This window comes from Gopherus evgoodei, chromosome 2 (assembly GCF_007399415.2).
Source record: "Gopherus evgoodei ecotype Sinaloan lineage chromosome 2, rGopEvg1_v1.p, whole genome shotgun sequence".
NCBI lineage: Eukaryota > Metazoa > Chordata > Testudines > Testudinidae > Gopherus > Gopherus evgoodei.
This window is the reverse complement of record NC_044323.1, coordinates 212286099-212306407: the sequence shown is the minus strand read 5'-3', so window position 1 is coordinate 212306407 and position 20309 is coordinate 212286099. Positions and strand designations below refer to the sequence as shown.

The window sequence follows — 20309 nt, the reverse complement described above, 5'->3', positions numbered from 1 at the left end:
GTAGTCATAATTTTATTTGAAAGACTCATGCCTCTCCTCCAAAAATGTTGTTAGCCTGGTAATTGCATGTAGTTTTTGAGCCAATAAACGGTTTCCAGACAAAGAATTTTAATGAAGATAATATTACATTTGAAAGCTCATTTTAAATGTGCAGATCTAACTACAACCAAACCAATTAAAGTTTATCCAATTTTGTGGACTGTTTCAAATAATTAAAGGATATACTGTTTACAGTCTTTCAAAACTTATGAAAGATTGTTACTTAAAACTGTTTCTCATTCAGTAATTTGTTGTTCTAGCTATCCAGAATTAGGCCTGTCTGTTTTATAATCTTTATTCAAAAAGTGGTGGGTTTGTGCCTGTCTATAGTACAGAACTTGTGGTACTTGACAAGCATTGTCATTGGTCTGCATCAGTATTGCAGACAAGTCTTAAGAGTAAATGAGAGCATGTTAAAAACAACGCTCACTGTGGATTTGGGAAGAAGGAAAGGAAGGAGAGAGAAGACACCATGTTGTTAAATATGATATAAGGAGAGAATATCAGCCAATCACATCCCTGAGCAAGAAAATGTAGGAGAGTCGCAGTTCCCCAAGGTGGGGAAAAGGGAAGATACACTCTTTAGCCCTTTTGGTGTTTCCTCTCTCCCTTTCCCATTCCCATATTTTTTTTTTTGTCATCTTATGAGGACTTTTTATTCCCCCATCCCTTCAGCATAATATATGTCATATACATTTTTAATTAGATCTATACATGAGCTATTCCATACTGATTCTGTCTGATTGTGGCCTGTCTACACTAGGGGCTCTCTGTCCTACCTTCCCTTAACATGAGAAATCTTTGTACTGTGCCAGCTGTGGGTCAGCTCCCTAACTCCACTGGTCATTGGCAACACAAACACTGCTCTCTAGGCCCTGCAGGCCCCAGTGTCACACTATAGGTTACCGATTGGCACACTCTCCAAATGTCTCCCTGAAGTATCTAGCCCCTTGTCTGCTGAACACTCTCACAGTTTCCTCAGATTCACTGCTTCCAAAGAAATAACTTAGATAATTTTTTTACTAGTACACCCCAGCTTACAAGTTCCATCTTGGATCACTGCTTAGCACTTATTCTTGATTTCACTGTAAATATATCTAAGTTTTTTTTAACAAAGCCTAGAGATTCAAGTAGTAGCAATTAGAAGTATTGGAACAAAATAGTTACATATAAAATAAATTCATAACACACATTCAGGAGCCTACACTTAAGACATTAGAGTATCTCCTTAATTTTAGAGTATTGCTCACTCAAAATCCAGGCTGGCTGTGATGCTCCTTTCATGAGACAAGCACGCTGTCAATTTGCCTTCTAGATGAAGGATTCAATGTATTCATTTGTACTCCGATATACTAGACAAATATTTTGTCTTTTTATTCATAAAGAGGATACCCCTCATCCTGTTCATTGCTTCCTGTAGATTTCTTCACTTGTAGATTTTGCAATCACTCCATTCACACTTGGTCCAATATGCGTATAGTAGGCATATAATAAACAAATGGCCAGACACCGAGATTGGTGTCAGTTACCTCCTACCTGAAAGGAACGTCTTCATGGTGTGTCACCTTCTGGTGACCTGCCATAACTCCAAGACCTTAACAACATAATTTTTAGTATACCACATGTATACATTTCACAGTGATTATGGCAACCAGCGGGCTTCTAGCTCTTGGGAGAGATTTTGCATTCCACTCTTCGGTGAGCTATTATGCATATATCTGATGCAGGGGATCCCTGTAAAATCAAATGCACCCACTGTGCCCTCTGCCAGTTGGCACCAAAGGGACCCTAGCTTACAGGGGCCAACTGTGTGTTAACCTCCCAGTATGGCTGCATTTGTAGTGCAGGTGGACCCTTAGACACAACACGGTTGCAAAAAAATTTGCTACCCAAACAGTATAGAGCATGATATCTGAGCAGTCTTTAACTCCATTAACTGTGAATGCTAGACATGTAACAACTGTTATGCAATAACCATGGTTGAAAAAGGTTTCAAACATGATATCAAGTGCTGGTATGGACAGGACCTATGTCTTTTTGTAATGCATTACATAGGTGTCATCTAACTTTTTAATGTAGAGCTATTTGCTTCCCTCAATCCTTTAAAGGCAATGTTTTTAAAAAATGATGCACTGAAAAGTACAGTCTAGGCTTGTTTGTTCTCCCTGAAAATGTTAAGTATTTTCCATAGGAAACATAAGATCTTAACATTCTGTTATAGAGAAACTATTGCTGCACAGTTGGATTTGGCTGAAACCAAAGCTGAATCAGAGCAGTTGGCCCGAGGTCTCCTGGAAGAACAGTATTTTGAATTGACTCAGGAGAGCAAGAAAGCAGCGTCAAGAAATAGACAAGAAATTACTGATAAGGACAACATTGTAAGCCGGGTAAGCTGTTATTATTTAAACGTATAAAAAGTGGCTTTATTGTCAAAAAACAAACAAAACTATATCTAAAAGTGTGTGTGTGTGTGTGTGTGTGTGTGTGTGTATGTAAAAATTTTACAGTAATGTGTTAACCAAACTTTTAATTTGCAGTGTAATATTTCTATTTTATAATATTTTTAAACTGTGTTCTTCCACTTTGGCCTCCTGCATGCAGAGGCGCTCAGATACTGCCTCACATAAGCCCGCAGTAAAACTTTGTGCATGACAACCGAAATGCATTGTTTTTCTTGCATACTGTTATGCCCTTTTCCCCACATTAAATTATTTGAAGTAACATTTATTGCAGTAATGTTACATGTGCAATAGCCCCATGAAATAACCTCTTACTTTTAAGAATGCCCCATTTTAATTTGAGACTATTTTAAATAACTTCATCAATGTGAATCTAAGTAGGGACTTCCTACCCATAAATTGTCAACTTCAGATACTGTTGTTTACATAACTTAACACACAATCATTCAGTGTATTTCTGTAGGTTTCAAACAAAACTTCCTTACTGAACACAACTGTAGTCTTTTTGTCTTTTAATATGTTTGTATAGCATCCAGCAAAATGATCTTGATTGGAAGCTAATATGGGCAAATTATATTAATTTCCCTCTACAGTTCATTTCACAAATCCTGTGTGCACCATTAGACAAAAACCAAATTTTTTCTTTTTACCTATATGTGCCTATCTCTTTTCCATGATATACAACACTACTCAAATGTAAATTCCATGGATTGAGAGTGATATTAAATAATTATGGAAAGCCTGAAATCTTGGATTTTTGTAACTAGCAACTGATTTTCTGGATTCAGTTGTAGGTAGCTACTTGTTATCATTTACACAGAAGTTCCTTAAAATTTACTGAAAGCTGCTGTATCAAGTAACACTGAAGTTCTGCTTAATTCCTTAAATTCTGTTGGTTATTATTTATTGCACACTGAAAATGTGCTCAACGCATGGATCATAAAAGTAGACCTAGTCCTTTTCTTAGAGATAGTTGTATACTCAGCGTCTTTGTGAAAGAGAGAGGGATCAGAAGTAAAATATCTAGAATTTTATGTACAGTTTTGAAGTACAAACATGAGTAAGTATGTAATCTAAGAATGGTAATTCTGTGTGGAATACTATTATTGATATTACAATAAATGCAGTTTAGAATATGAGTAGGATGTATAGCAAATGCTTTGTTTTAAAATTTGTTTGTTTTCATTTAGCTGGAAGAAACAAATAATACATTAACCAATGATGTTGAGTTTCTAACAAAAGAAAATGCAGAGCTCATTGAAAAAAATAAGAAACAGGAAGAAGGTATGGCATGTTTTGAGTTTTAAATTATGATGGTGCAGAACTGATTACAGAGAAATATGTGTTTGCTGTTGCAGACTTGAAAACCAGTTTTTGCCATTTTTCCTTTAGTATTAAAGACCTTACAATCTTTTGCATGCTGTCAGCATGAAATTAATTACTTCCTCCCTCCCATGTGATGGGGAACATGCGATCCCTTTTCTGCTCCTAGGGATTTCAGGTGGACACAGCTGTTGAGGGAGCCTGTACTGCCATGAGCTAGTGAAAAGTTTTCAGACTTGCTTGAATCTGCTGGTTTTGTGGGCCAAAGCCCATTTCATTTGTACACAGAGAGATTGCAAATCCCACTCTCTCCTGTAAAGAATACTTTATGATTGCAAAGTATACATACTAATAAGCTTAGTGCATTTTGCTTAATATTATATCAGAATATGTTGTTAAACATGATATGAGGAAATAATATCAATCAATCAATCAGACCAGAAATAAACAAACATTCTTCTTCGTATTCCATGTCTACTAATCTTCATGATGGCACTTAAATTTCCATGGAGTTTTGAAAAGTATAGTATGAATTTTTTTGTTTTGTTTTGCCAGAGCTGGTCATGACACCATAGTTAAGGCTGCATTTGAGTTTTTGTTTTGACAAGACTTTTAAACCTTTGTTTTGTAAAAATATCATAAAAATGGCAAAAATCAAAACCTAAAATGTAAGCTTCTTTGAGTGTTTGAATTTTTCATCGTGGTTGAATGAAAAATCGTTTTATTACAGAGAGAATAACAAGCATTCCAAAATCATTACTTTTGGCAGATTTGCAAATTCCCTGAGCTGGAAAGTATACCTTGACTTTAAATCATACCTTTAGTATGTTGTTTATATTTCCATGCTCTTTGCTACCCTTCTTGTTGGCTAAGGTTCTAAACCTAGAATACAATCAAGTATGAGTTGCTACGCACTCATCTCTCCCTCTCATTTTTAAAACACGTTAGCAGAGAGGTATGCAGGGTCACTGCAGGCACAGTCAAGACTACAATAATCTGTACATTATACTTTGAATCACCAGAATAATATTTCGTATTTCAGTCATTTGTCCCACATTTTGTTTGCTGGTGTCACATACTAGCAGATTTGAAGATTGAGAGGTGAGCTTCACACCGGCAGGGAGATGCATCAGAGCCTCTTGTGTCCTTCAGGTGGTTTGACAGCCAAACAGAAGCCTCAGCAGTGCATTTTCTGCTTCTGATCCAAGGTCAGGTGTATTTCCATTTCAGAGCAACCCTCTGGTCATTGAGGATATATATGCCCGCTCTCAAACATAAGCATTTGAGACCACAAGCTTACCACGGGCAGCCTGCTTACTATCAGTACTGACAAATGGATGCTCAAAGGAAATAGAAGTTTGTGGAAGAAAATTTTTATAATCAGTAGGGACTTAATCTCACCTGTCTTCATTATTGAGACTGTAAATTTGATTGCTCACCCAGGAATATTTTACAAGTTATTATGGATCTGGCTATCGCTTCTTCTCCCTTTTGGGGACCACCTGTCTCATTTCCACTATTTCTAGACTAATATAACAAGGGATGGATGGGTTTTGGAAATCATAGGAGTGGGATATGAAATTTAATTTCAGTCCATACTCAACATTTCCCACCTTCGCTGTTCTTATTCAGGGACCCCCTCACAAGAGCTTGTTAGACCAAGATGTCCAATCACTTCTAGCTCTTGGCACAATAGAGGTCCTGGTTCACCTCAAAGGGAGGGTGTTTTACTTGAGGTACTTCCTCATCTCCAAGAATATGCAGAGGATTTTGGCCTGCCCTGGAACTCAGAAGAGTGAACACTTACCTCAGGTTCTTCTTTGAGTGATTGCTCATATGCATTCCAGTTAGGTTTGCATGCTCGTTGGAAGATTTTTACCCTAGCAACTCCGGTGTGTCGGCAGGTTGCCCCCTGGAGTGGCACCGCCATGGCACTGGATATATACCCCTGCCGACCCGTCCGCTCCTCAGTTCTTTCTTACCACCCGTGTCAGTCGTTGGAACAGTGGAACGCGGCTTAGCTGTCCTCCGCTTCTCTTCGTTCATCTGATCTCTTGTTGTGTATAATTGACTTAGTCCATAGTATAATTAGTTTATAGTTGTTGTTGTACATAGTTTAGCGGGGTTTGGGCTCTAGCCCTTCCCCGCACCCGGGCCCATGCCCGGTTCACCAGGGTTTAAACCGTGCTCGGCCTGTGAAAAGCCGATGCCCACAAGCGATCCCCACAACTCTTGCTTAAAATGCCTCGGGGAATTGCACATCTCCGAAAAGTGCCGCATTTGCAAGGCCTTTAAGCCGTGGACTAAAAGGGAGAGGGACTTTCGGTTAAAGACTCTCCTTATGGAGGCAGCCCTTAACCCTCTGTCCTCGGCACCGAGCGCTGACAGTGCTCTTCCGGCACCGGACCGTGCCGGCCCCACCAAGACACCTCGGCACTGGCCTTCTCCGGCGCAGGGACCTGACCGAAGGCCTTCAACTTCCTCCACACCTTCGGTGCAGACTCATGCAGATCGCCCGGCACCTACCCCTGCCGCGGCACCGATGACTGTGGTACCGTCGACTCCGGTCCTGAGAGCGCCGTCGAGTCCGGTCCAGGAGAGCTCCCCGGTGAGACCCATGGTGGAGCTGACGGTCTCCTCCACGCCGGAGACATTCTCCTCGGCCAGGGACCTTATTGCGATGACTGAATCGGCCCTGCCTCAACCCCAGGCACCGCTGGTGCGGGTTCTCCATTCTAGAGGCAAGCATGCCACTATGAGGCCTCCTTCGCTGGAGTTGACAAGCCGGCACCGGTCCCGATCCAGGTCTCGGCACCTCTCCAGGTCTTGTGGTCGGTCCCGATCTCGACACCATTCGCAGTCTTGGCACTGCTCACCCAGGCGGCACCGCTTGTACTCACGGCACAGATCCACCTCTTGTCCCGGTCGGTACTCTCGATACCGCTCCGGCTCTAGACACCGCTCCCGGCACCAAGACTCTCGCAGCCGGTCCCGTCGTAGACGCTTGAGATCCAGGTCGACCTCCCGGCACCGCGCTGGTTGCAGGTCCCTGTCTCGGCACCGATATGATTCCCGGTACCGATCCCTGACACCGAGGAGGTCTCCAATGACAGGAGCGAGGGACTCATACCAGCCTTGTTCGGCTCCTCCATGGCCGTCCCGACAGCCGTCCCTGTCATCTCAGGCGGGCAGTATATACGCCCCGGACACCAACGTACCTGCTGCCTTGTTCAGCGAGCCCCAGCCTCAAGATCATGGTCCGCAGCAGTGGGGATTCTGGACGCCCTGGGCATACCATCAGGCCCAAGGCCCTCCCCCAGGTCCACCATGCTTGACGGCCTCGGAACACAGGGCACCGGAGGCCATGATTACCCGTCCTCCCCCTCCTACTATGGAGGAAGGGTTGACCCAGCCTCAGGACTCTGAGCTCCCCAGGGAGACGGAGACGATGTTTCATGGGGAGCCCTCATCAGACCCGCTTGTTCCAGGTCTCTCATCTTCATCCTCCCCTGACAAGGCTGTAGCTGGAACCTCGTCGACCAGCCGTCCTCCAATTGACCTCAGGGCCCACCAGGACCTCCTCATGTGTGTTACACAGAACATGAACTTACAAGCCGAGGAGGTCCCAGAGGTCCAAGACCCAGTGGTGGACATATTGTCATCCGATGCCACCACTAGAGTGGCTCTCCCATTTATCAAGACCATACAGGCCAATGCCACTACAATATGGCTGTCTCCGGCCTCTGTTGTGCCCGCTGCGCGAGGAGTAGAGCACAAATACATGATGCCCTCAAAGGTCTATGAATATCTATATGTACATCCTCTTCCTTGCTCCCTTGTCGTCCAGTCGGTTAACGAGAGGGAGTGCCATGGCCAGCAGGCCCCAGCCCCTAAATCGAAGGACGTGAGGCGCATGGACTTGCTTGGGCGTAAAGTTTACTCTGCTGGAGCCCTCCAGCTCTGGGTGTCCAACCAGCAAGCCCTCCTTAGCCGCTATAGCTACAACACCTGGGCGGCGGCGGACAAATTTAAGGAGCTGCTTCCGCAGGACGCACAGCAGGAATTCTCGGCGATCCTCGGCGAGGGGAAAAAGGTCACGAGAACTTCCCTCCAAGCTTTCCTGGACGCCGCGGACTCAGCCGCTAGGACTCTGGCCTCTGGTGTGACTATGCGCCGTATCTCGTGGCTGCAGGTCTCTGGCCTCCCCCCGGAACTCCAGCACACTATTCAAGACCTTCCATTCGAGGGTCAAGGGCTGTTCTCGGACAAAACTGACCCTAGGCTGCAGAGCCTAAAAGACAACAGGGTCATTATGCGCTTGTTAGGGATGCACACGCCTGTAATTCCGCGCAGGCCCTTCCGACCCCAACAGCACCGCCCTTACCCTTAACCCCGGCAGAGACAAGACTTTGTCTTCGGCGGCCGTTTCTGCCTCGCCGTCTGGCGATCAGGCAACCAAGGGGGCCAGAACCAAAGCTCCTCCAAGCCTTCCTCCGGGCCAAAACCTTCCTTTTGAAGGTGCGCCCGAGGGCGTTGTACCAGTTTCTTTAAAGGATCCGTCCCCACCCTTTTCCAACCAGATTTCCTTTTTCCTCCCTGCGTGGTCCCAACTGACATCAGATCGTTGGGTCCTACGCACGTTGGAACTTGGATACCATCTGCAATTTATTTCAAACCCCCCCCTTCCACCGCCCTCCCTCGTCCCTCTTCAGGGACCCCTCTCACAAGCAACTCCTCCAACAGGAGGTGCAAACGCTTCTCGCCAAAGGAGCCATAGAGGAGGTACCGGAGCACGAGCGGGGCAAGGGGTTTTATTCCCACTAATTCCTGATTCCCAAGGCGAAGGGAGGTCTCAGACCAATCCTCGATCTGCGGGAACTCAACAGATACATGGTAAAGTTGAAATTCTGTATGGTATCCCTGGGGACCATAATCCCATCCCTGGATCCTGGAGACTGGTATGCCGCCCTCGACATGCAAGATGCCTACTTCCACATAGCCATCTTCCCACCTCACAGGAGGTTCCTCCGGTTCGTGGTCAACCGGCAGCATTTTCAGTTCGCGGTCCTCCCGTTCGGCCTCTCTACAGCCCCAAGAGTATTCACCAAATGTATGGCTGTAGTTGCCGCCCACCTTCGCCGCAGTTGGATACACGTCTTTCCATATCTAGACGACTGGCTTATCCGCGGGACCTACGAGACGCGAGTCCTCAGTCACGTCTGCATTGTCAAGAACCTTTTCCTACATCTAGGTCTAATGAGCAATGTGGAAAAATTGACTCTAATCCCCACTCAGAGTATAGAGTTTATTGGTGCCACCTTGGACTCGACTCTTGCCAAAACCTGCCTACCACTGCCGCGGTTCCAGGCTCTGATGGCCATCATCCAGAGACTGCAAGCGGTGCTGCTAACTTCAGACGCACTTGCCTCACTCTCTTGGGCCATATGGCGGCCTGCACGTTCATAACGAACTACGCAAGACTGCGCCTACGGCCCCTCTAATTCTGGCTTAACTCGCAATACCATCCAGCCAGGGATCTTTTGGACATGGTCGTCACCATTCCCTCGCCCGTGCTAGACTCCTTCCAGTGGTGGCTGGATCCCTCCATGGTGTGTGCGGGGCTCCCGTTCCTCCCGCCCCAGCCCTCGGCATCCCTCACAACGGACGCATCATCCCTTGGTTGGGGGGCTCACCTCGGGCACCTATGCACCCAAGGCCTTTGGTCCCCTCACGAACTGGACCTCCATATCAATGTCCGGGAGCTGAGAGCGGTCTGCCTCGCTTGTCAGACGTTCCGACAACACTTGCAGGGCCGTTGTGTATTGGTATTCACTGACAAAACAACAGCCATGCACTATATAAACAAACAGGGCGGCACGAGATCTTCACCCCTGTGTCAGGAAACCTTACGACTATGGGACTTCTGCATAGTCCATTCTATACACCTCATCGCGTCCTTTCTCCCAGGAGTTCGGAACACGCTGGCGGATCGCCTCAGCAGATCCTTCCTTTCCCACGAATGGTCGCTTCGCCCGGACGTTGCTCTTTCACTCTTCCGGAAGTGGGGGTTTCCCCAGCTAGACCTCTTTGCATCCCGAGGGAACAGGAAATGCCAGACGTTCTGCTCCTTTCAAGGCCTCTCACCGGGTTCAGTGGCGGACGCCTTCCTGGTGCCATGGACGACGCATCTGCTCTATGCCTTTCCACCATTTCCACTCGTCCACAGGGTCCTACTGAAAGCACGCAGGGACAAAGCCCGTTTGATCATGATAGCTCCAGCGTGGCCTCGACAGCACTAGTACACCATGTTGCTAGACCTATCCATAGCCGACCCTGTTCCCCTGCCTCTTCACCTGGACCTGATCACCCAGGACCACAGCAAGCTCCGTCACCCAGACCTTCAGTCGCTCTACCTCACGGCATGGCTCCTGCGTGGCTGACTCACTGTGAGCTGCGTTGCTCCACCCCGGTGCAGCAGGTACTCCTGGGTAGCAGGAAGCCTTCCACTAGAGCTACATATTTGGCCAAGTGGAAGCGCTTCGCATGCTGGTGTGTGGAGCGGAACTTCCTTCCTGCCGAGGTCTCCATATCCAACATCTTGGATTACTTCTGGTCCCTCAAACAACAGGGCTTGGCGGTATCATCTCTGAGGGTCCACTTGGCGGCCATCTCTACATTCCACCCAGGAAAGGATGGCCACTCGGTGTTTTCTTATCCAATGGTATCTAGGTTCCTTAAGGGCCTAGAGCGCCTCTACCCTCAGGTACGCCACTCTGCCCCAACATGGGACCTTAACCTGGTTCTTGCCAGACTCATGTCCCCTCCTTTTGAACTGTTAGCAACTTGCTCCCTTCTCTACCTCTCCTGGAAAACCACTTTCCTGGTGGCCATCACGTCCACGAGAAGGGTTTCAGAACTTCGGACCCTCACGGTGGACCCCCCGTATACTGTGTTCCACAGGGACAAGGTGCAGTTACAACCGCATCCGGCCTTTCTCCCCAAAGTGGTATCGGCCTTCCATATTAACCAGGAGATCTTCCTCCCTTCTTCTTCCCAAAACTGCATTCGTCTCGCAGGGAGCAGCAGCTACACTCCCTAGACATTCGTAGAGCGCTTGCTTTTTATATAGAGCGAACTAAGCCATTCCGCAACCCCCCCCAACTCTTTGTCGTGGTGGCTGAGCGGATCAAGGGGCTTCCTGTCTCCTCGCAGCGGATTTCCTCCTGGGTAACATCATGCATCCGCGCCTGTTACTACTTGGCTCACGTCCCCTCGGGCCATGTGACTGCGCACTCCACCAGGGCTCAAGCATCATCAGCTGCTTTCCTCGCTCACGTGCCCATTCACGAAATCTGTCGTGCAGCGACCTGGTCCTCGGTCCACACCTTTGCCTCCCACTATGCCCTGGTTCAGCAGTCTAGGGATGACGCAGCCTTCGGCTCTGCTGTATTGCACTCTGCGACATCTCACTCCAACCCCACCGCCTAGGTAAGACTTGGGAATCACCTAACTGGAATGGATATGAGCAAGCACTCGAAGAAGAAAAGACGGTTACTCACCTTTGTAACTGTTGTTCTTCGAGATGTGTTGCTCATATCCATTCCACACCTGCCCTCCTTCCCCACTGTCGGAGTAGCCAGCAAGAAGGAACTGAGGAGCGGATGGGTCGGCAGGGGTATATACTCAGCGCCATGGCGGCGCCACTCCAGGGGCGACCTACCAACCCACTGGAGTTACTAGGGTAAAAATCTTCCGACGAGTGTGCGCGCATGGCGCGCACACCTAACTGGAATGGATATGAGCAACACATCTCGAAGAACAACAGTTACAAAGGTGAGTAACCGTCTTTTCAGAATGGTATTCCTAGCCACTATCATTGCATCCCTAGACTGACTGGTACGCTGCCAAAATGACTGACTGGTACACTGCTCTCGATCTTTAGGACACATTCCCTTATCACAGTCCACCCATTCCACAGATGATATTTGATGTTTGTGGCTGGCAATTACCATTCAGCCTATCAGCCACTGCCAGACTATTTGCAAAGTGTCTAATTGTTGTATCAGCTTACCTCAGAAAAATGGAGATACAAGTATGTCCATACTTGGACTATTGATTAGTTTGTGGGAGATTATAGCAGAGGTGGAGGAACAATATTCATCAGATCCTTTGGTTGTTAGGAAAGAAATGCCCGTACTGATCCCTATGCAGAAGATAAAATTAATTGGAGCTATATTGGATTTTACTAAAGGTGTTAAAGGAGCACTTGACGAAGAGAGAGCCATTGTAGAAAAGCTTAATGAATAATTTCATCGGTCTTCACTGCAGAGAATGTGGGGGAGATATCCACATCAGAGCTATTCTTTTTGTGTGACAGATCTGAAGTAGTGTCCCAAATTGAGGTGTTAACAGAAGAGATTTTAGACCAAATTGTAAAACTAAATAGTGATAAGTCACCAGGACCAGATGGTATTGATCCAAGAGTTCTGAAGGAACTCTAACATGAAATTGTAGTTACATACTGAACTGAAATCAGCCTTTGAATCAGAGAACTGGAAGGTAGCTAATGTAACACCAATTTTTAAAAAGGGCTTCAGAGGAGATCCTGGCATTTAAAGGATAGTGAGCATAACTTCAGTACCGGACACATTGGTACAAACTATGTAAAGAACAGAATTAGCAGACATGTAGATAAACATGATTTGCTGAGGAAGAGTCGACACAGCTTTTGTAAAGGGAAGTCATGCCTCACCAATCTATTAGAATTCTCTGAGACGAATCAACAAGCCTATGGAGAATTGTGATCCAGTTGATATAGTATATTAGGATTTTCAGAAAGCCTTTATAATTCCTCCCAAAGGCTCTTAAGGAAACTAAGTAGTCATGGGATCAGATGGAAGGTCCTTTCATGGATCAGTAACTGGTTGGAAGATAGGAAACAAAGGGTATGGCTAAATGGTCAGTTTTCACAATGGGGAGAGGTGAACAGCAGTGTCCCCACAAGTATCTGTACTGGGATCTGTGCTGTTCAGCATATTCATAAATGATCTGGAAAAGGGGATGAAGTGTGAAGTGGCAAAGTTTGCAAATGATAGAGAGTTATTCAAGATAGTTTAAGTCCAAAGCAGACTTTGGAAGGATATCACAAAACGGTATCACTAGGCAACAAAATAGCAGATGAAATTCAATATTGATAAATGAAAAGTAATGCATATTGGAAAAAATAATTCCAACTATACATATACACTGATGGGTTCTAAATTAACTGTTACCACCCAAGAAAGAGATCTTGGAGTCGCTGTGGACAGTTCTCTGAAAACTTCTGCTCAGTGTACAGTAGTGGTCAAAAATGCTGTAACAGTATGTTTGGAGCAATATTTTAGATAGACAGTACAAGGGTAAAAAGCATATATAGTGATTGCTAGTGATATAAATATATAGATATATAGCTTTTTACCCTTGCACTATCTAAAATATTGTGTGGTGAGATATTTATGATATTCCAGTATCATTAAATAAATGGTTTTTATGGTTACAAAATGTCTATTTGTATTCAAAGTCAAAGAACAGTAAGATGGAAAAAACCCACATACTATGGAGAAATGAATGACCTTTAAAAAACTTCTTGCCATAAAATGTAGATCTTAGAAAGTTTAATGGTATTTTTTAACAGAATTTAAATTGAAGAAAGAAGAGGAAATCAACAATATTAGAATGCATTATGAGAAGAATCTTCAGACTGAAAGAACTCTTAAAATACAGGTATTAATTTTTAGACATTTTAATATGAGCATGTTGACTTCTTGTGGCATGCCAGAAAAATAGCTATCAAATTTTAATGAATTACTCTTTGTGTGATTACTTCTCAGTACTATAGCTAGATGAAATTTGTATTAGTGATGATCTATAAGTCTTAACTTTGTATTAGTGTAATATATAGCTAAAAGCATAGGTTCTGATCCTGTAAACTTTTCACTTGATTAAGGAATGTTCAAGACAGTAAGGGTTTGCAGGATCAGACGCACCGATGACAACATGTTAAGAGGAGCTTTTTTGTAGCCAGTGCATTCACTTGTATAATTAATTATGTTCTGGGAAATCTACCCTTTTTTAAACATGGTCTCAGCTCATTTTTAAAAAAAATCTATTCCAAAATTGGAAATGTTACATTTTACTTCTTATTTCTACTTTTTCTTACTGAAATATATGTATTTTAGCAGTCAGTTTGACAGCTGCAGTAACAAGGGGATAGTAAGGCAGGGAGTTCTATATGTATGTATTTAATATGATGTCATGCTAAAATATAACATGGACTTCTGTAGCCCAAGAGAAACTTCTGTGTTCTTTACAAAAACTTATGTATATAGCATCTCTCGTAAGTCATGTGCTTTTTTTGTACAGGCTGTGAACAAATTGGCCGAGATAATGAATCGGAAAGATTTTAAAATAGACAGAAAGAAAGCTAATGTACAAGATTTGAGGAAAAAAGAAAAAGAAAACCGAAAGCTACAGCTGGAGCTTAATCAAGAAAAAGAGAAATACAATCAGATGGTAGTGAAATACCAAAAGGAGCTTAATGAAATGCAAGCGGTAAAACCTTTTCCTTTTTCGTGGTAGTCTGTGATCCAGTCCAAAGGGAAAGATAGTGCAGACATTATCTTCCTTAAAAGTAACAGATATGAGCCGGATATATGTACTAGAAGGCACATTTTTTCCTGTCCAAACACTGATTATGTTTTCTAATACAGCAGAATTTACTTTATAAACCTATTTCATTGTGACAGTTGCCAGGGAACAAATCTGATGCCATGCATTTGACTGACTAAACAGTGGAAAAAAATGATATAAATAATATAGTTTATTTTTTGCAAAACAATTGGCAATAGTTTACAGTATACTATTTCTAGTATAAAATTCCTTATGTGGTCTTTAGCTTGCTTTATTACAAATTAAAGAAATTATTATTGCTCTAATTTAGTCTTTAAATGGCTTGATTTAATATTTGGTGATATTCTTTTTAAGAAAAACATTGATTAATGAAATTAATCAGACTATTTCCTAATTTAATGCATTCCCACAAATCCTTGATAACTGGGCTGATTGCTTAATTAGCATATTTTAATTTCAAACAGAAGCCCAAACCAATTCAGATAATTCTATTATTGTAATAAAATATTAAAAGATTCTAAATGAATAATAATGTTACCAAATTAATCCATAGATTTACTGAAAGCTTGTAATGTATCATAATTCATTCTTCATTTTTTCAATACCTTTTTTTGTTTCCATGTTCCCTTTGGATCATACGCTTGCTGTGGATATGTAAATACAGCAACTAGCAGAAGAGTCAACGTATAGGAATGAGCTTCAGATGCAGCTGGATAGTAAAGAGAGTGATATAGAACAATTGCGTAGTAAACTTTTGGACCTTCAGCAAGGAATGGACTCAACCAGTGTTGCCAGCCTCCAGCCAGATGAAACTGATGGAAACCTTACAGGTAAGAGAATTATGCATTTGGACAACTTGTCTTTTATATATACACTTAGTCTTAGACATTGTTGGCCATCACCTTTTAAAATGGCTTCTCCTTTACCTTTTCTGCATCCCCCTCCATTATTTTAACTATTGTTTTTTAAAATAAAATTATTTTTTTTCTTTTGTTGAAGTCCTGAATACAGGATAATAGTGTTAGCTTTTTATGTTGGAGGCCAGATAGGGATTTCATAGCTTGGCTAGCTTTGTATAGAGGACTGTCTTCATTTCATCTGAAATCAATCTTCCCAGGTTAGAGCCATCACTTCCATTCAGTGGAAGAGGCCATCTTTACAGCTGTCATTATTGTTGCTGCACGGTGTGAATATAATGGATGTGATATGTGTTGTAAATGAGGAATCTCAAAACTTTTTATAGTGTAGACCATATTGTAATGCAAAATTGCCTTATGGACCACCTCCTCTATAGTTCACATAGCATCGCTGTGGCAGTGACAAAAATTGCCTCCCTGGAAGGTTAATGTTAGGAAAATATTTAATGCATTTTTAGTTATATGTTGTTGTTCAGTAGATGAAAACAGAGAGAGCATCAGGTTACTAACCATCTCTTTGCAGACCATGAGCATATAGTTCATGGACTGCAGTTTGAGAACTGCTGTTGCAGATACTGATTACTTTTTGTGGTGCTGCAAGAGTATAACCCAATCTCTGTTATGCCAGCACACTAGATTTATTTTTGCTACAGAACAACATTCAAAAATAATATGCTGTGCTGCAAAATGCCCATAAGGTAAAGTTATTAGGCTTATTTTCTATATACAGTGATATAATTTTCTTTGTGAAATTAGTAATAAATATGCTTGTCATGTGACTTTAAAATCTGAATACACAGCAGCAAAATAAATCTAAATATCTGTAAATAAGGCTAGAACCTATGTCATCGAGCATTTTAGACAAGAGATTTTGGTTTACACATGACCATACAACCTCAATGGATGAGTAATGTAAAAGAAACATTTTAGGCATGTCTCTTTTCCTATTGATGCACTTTCCGCTGCCTAGATCTTCACACTGCAGTTTTTCCAAACATCTTTAAATGGTTGACATCTTGAATTTCAGGTATGTAACAATCATTAATGAATGCTTCTAGAGAGTGGCCTCCCTCCTCTTTGTCTGCATTGGTGTCATGTTTTCCCTTAGTTAATTTTTTTTATTTTATTTTAATGTTGATTTTAAATTATATACCTTCTCTAAAATGTGTTTTTAATGTTAATGTTGTGTCAAAATCTTCACAACTGCTGCACTGCGTAATAAGTCTTCTGGCTTCTAGCACAAATCAGACTGTAAAATAATCAGACATTTTAAAACCTAAAGGGTGTATGTCTGCTGTATTTGTTCCAGGAACATCTTCCAGATATTGGTATATTTGATGTTAAACCCCTCCCAAATCTGTTGGTGGTGACTCCTACAGTCATCCTATCCATATAGAAATATGTCTCCCCATGTGTCAGATTCTAGGAACTCTCCTGTTGTTTCAAAAGTGTCAGTAATATCCAGGTCTTTTTTCAAGTAGCTTTATTCCTTCATGGCACTTCTTAATGCATACTATTTACTAAAGTATTGAAAAGGGATCGGAGACCTTCAGCTGGCAGCTTTCCTCATGTTACTAACTGGCATGCAGTCCTATGTTCAACAGTATTTCCTATATGAAAATAATCTCCATTGAACCCTTCTGCCTAATTTCTGAGCTCTTATTTGAAATCATAACATTTTCCTGAAATTGGTCAACATATTGGAAGTCTTAAGTTGCCTAGGAAGGGCAATCTTGAACTATCTAGTTCTAATTATATCCAGTCCTAAACTACCAAAAGTACTCAATAATTAGCTCTAACCATGTACACACTTGTGTTTCATCTACTCCAAACTAGGGAGGTTCCCCGCCAGATTCCCCACAAGAAAGGTTCTGAAGGGCTTTAACTCCATCTTACTTACGTTGATAAAATCACGAAGATAAAATTGTGGCAGTACTGAACCACAAAACCTGGAGAGATTGTGAAGGTCAGAACTATAACTGGGTTAAAAAAAAGAATTAGGTAAATTCATGAATGGTGGGTCCATCAATGGCTATTAGCCAAGATTGTCAGCGATGCAACCCCATGTTCCTAGCTTCAGACTGCCAGATACTGGGACTAGACAACTCGATAATTGCCCTGTTCCATTCATTTCCTTTGAAGCATCTGATATCAGAAGATAGGATAGTGGGCTAGATGGACAATTGGTCTGACCCAATATGGCATTCTTATGTTTTTATGTAAACCACTCAACAAATGCCCCTAAAAAGGGGAAATCCTGCCTTCAGCCTTTACCAGTATGCAACCAGGAATACTTTTTAACTTCTGTAGAGTCAACTTGACAGAGGCCTTTCTGCATATTCCAGTCAGGTCCACCCATCAATTGTTTCTGAGGTTTACACTGGCTTCAGTAGCCTACCAGTAAAAAGTACTGCCATTCAGTCTTTCAGCCACCCCTGAGTCTTTATAGAAGTGCTAGTGACCATTGTTGCCACACTTTACTACTCAGGGATCCACTTTGTTCCTGGATGTTGCATTTATTTGAGATGTCAATTCATTCAGGACATAAAGGGTTGTGTAGATAACTGTTCTAACTCTCTCTATGAACATCTATTTATGGTAAACCAACAAAAGAGTGACCAAACACTGTCCTAGAACATAATCCAGAAATTCCTGCCTGGGGAGTAGTGATAGACTCAGCTAATGACATTATATAAGTCTCCCAAGAAAAACTGAACATATTTAACTGTAATTTCTAAAATCTGAAACTGCAGGCAAACCACAATCTGAATATTTCTAAATATCCTTGGACTGATGGTTTTGCATATTGGTGTACCTATCCCAGGGTTGCTGGATCATGAAACACTGAGGGGATGTATCCCAGCAAAATACCCCATGAGAATACAAAATACACTGGAATTTAAAGTGATGGTACCTCAGCTGGTTAGCATACTCATTTTAACCAACAAATCAAGAGAGATTCTTGAAGGGCTTTCTGCTGCAGGTTTGAATCTAGAGCAGTATTCACATAAGAAGATGGAAGCACTTATTAGCTTAGGGACAGTGGTCCTGGGAAGAAAGGCAAAGCAACATAAACTTTCTGAAATTGAGGACAATCTGCCTTGCACTTGTTCCCTTTCAGTTAGTCTTTCAACAGGAACATCTTACCCTTGTGTTTAAAAATAAATAAATAAATAAAAAAATAACCACAATATCCTACCTCATTTGACAAGGAAGGACTAGAGAGACATGGTTGCACCGGGCTGACTTGTTTCTGTTCAGACTGGCAGAAACATGTTCTATCATTCAGAGCCAGACACCTGTAGGGTGTCCTTAATATGAAGGCAGACTGTCTCAGCAGAACTATGAGATGACTGTTCCACCTTGGCCCAGACATCGCATATTTTCTGAGCTACTTCTTCAGGATAACACCAGATATTTCTGTCCTGGATCAAATGTTTGTGAAGTGACTAAACCTGCATTAACAATTGTGTTGGTTAAGTTTACTGGCAATCAGTTAAATCAAATTAAAACAAGACAATAAATGAAAGTCTAAAGAAACCTATGTGACACCATCAGTGTCTCTGGCTACGTCTTCACTACCCGCCATATCGGTGGGTAGCAATCGATTGCTCGGCGATCGATATATCGCGTCTCATCTAGATGTGATATATCAATCCCTGAACGCGCTTATATTGATTCCGGAACTCCACCAACCCGACCTGAGTTGCGGAGTCGACGTGGGGAGCCGCGGACATCGATCCCGCGCCATGAGGGCGGTGAGTAATTCGATCTAAGATACTTCGACTTCAGCTATGTTCGCGTAGCTGAAGTTGCATATCTGAGATTGATTTCCCTCCGTAGTGTAGACCAGCCCTCTGAGAGGAAATGCGTACTCCTTCAAGAGCTCATTATAGACTCATAGGTCAGAAGGGACCAATCTGATCATCTAGTCTGACCTCCTGCACAAGGCAGGCCACAGAACCCCACCCATCCAATTTTATAACAACCCCTATCCCAGGATCGAGTTATTGAAATCTTCAAAATTGGTTTGAAGACCTCAAGCTGCAGAGAAACCACCAGCAAGCGACCCGCGCCCCACGCTGCAGGGGAAGGCGAAAAACCTCCAGGGCCCCTGCCAATCCGCCCTGGAGGAAAATTCCTTCCCGACCCCAAATATGGCAATCCGCTAAACCCTGAGCATGTGGGCAAGACTCACCAGCCAGCACCCAAGAAGGAATTCTCTGCAGTAACTCAGTTCCCATGCCATCCAACATCTCCCCGCAGATCATTGAGGAGACCTATCTGGTGGTAATCCAAGATCAATTGCCCAAATTAACAATCCTATCATGACATCCCCTCCATATACTTATCAAGCTTTGTCTTAAAGCCAGGAAAGTCTTTTGCCCCCACTACTTCCCTCGGAAGGCTGTTCCAGAACTTCACTCCCCTAATGGTTAGAAACCTTCGTCTAATTTCAAGTCTAAACTTCCTAATATCCAGTTTATACCCATTCGTCCTCGTGCCTACATTAGTACTAAACTTAAATAATTCCTCTCCCTCCCTAACGTTAACCCCCCTGATATATTTATATAGAGCAAGCATATCCCCCCGCAGCCTTCTTTTGGCCAGGCTAAACAAGCCAAGCTCTTTGAGTCTCCTTTCATAAGGCAGGTCTTCCATTCCTCGGATCATCCTTGTAGCCCGTCTCTGAACCTGTTCCAGTTTGAATTCATCCTTCTTGAACATGGGACACCAGAACTGCACACAGTATTCCAGATGGGGTCTCACCAACGCCTTGTATAACGGTACTAACACCTCCTTATCCTTGCAGGAAATACCCCGCCTGATGCATCCCAAAATCGCATTTGCTTTTTTAACAGCCGTATCACATTGGCGACTCATAGTCATCCTGCTATCAACC

The 20309-nt window shown here is 43.1% G+C and overlaps 1 protein-coding gene across 5 annotated transcripts in view; it reads left to right on the top strand.

Annotated features, from left to right (window-relative positions):
- The window catches only part of ROCK1 (Rho associated coiled-coil containing protein kinase 1), a 199002-nt gene that overhangs the window by 137854 nt on the left and 40839 nt on the right, over positions 1-20309 (top strand). For all 5 annotated transcript variants that reach the window (XM_030552885.1, XM_030552881.1, XM_030552882.1 and 2 more), the window contains 5 exons: positions 2261-2426; positions 3689-3782; positions 13495-13583; positions 14223-14411; positions 15154-15319. In XM_030552885.1, the coding sequence (XP_030408745.1) occupies positions 2261-2426; positions 3689-3782; positions 13495-13583; positions 14223-14411; positions 15154-15319 (704 nt within the window). The remainder of the gene's footprint in view (positions 1-2260; positions 2427-3688; positions 3783-13494; positions 13584-14222; positions 14412-15153; positions 15320-20309) is intronic.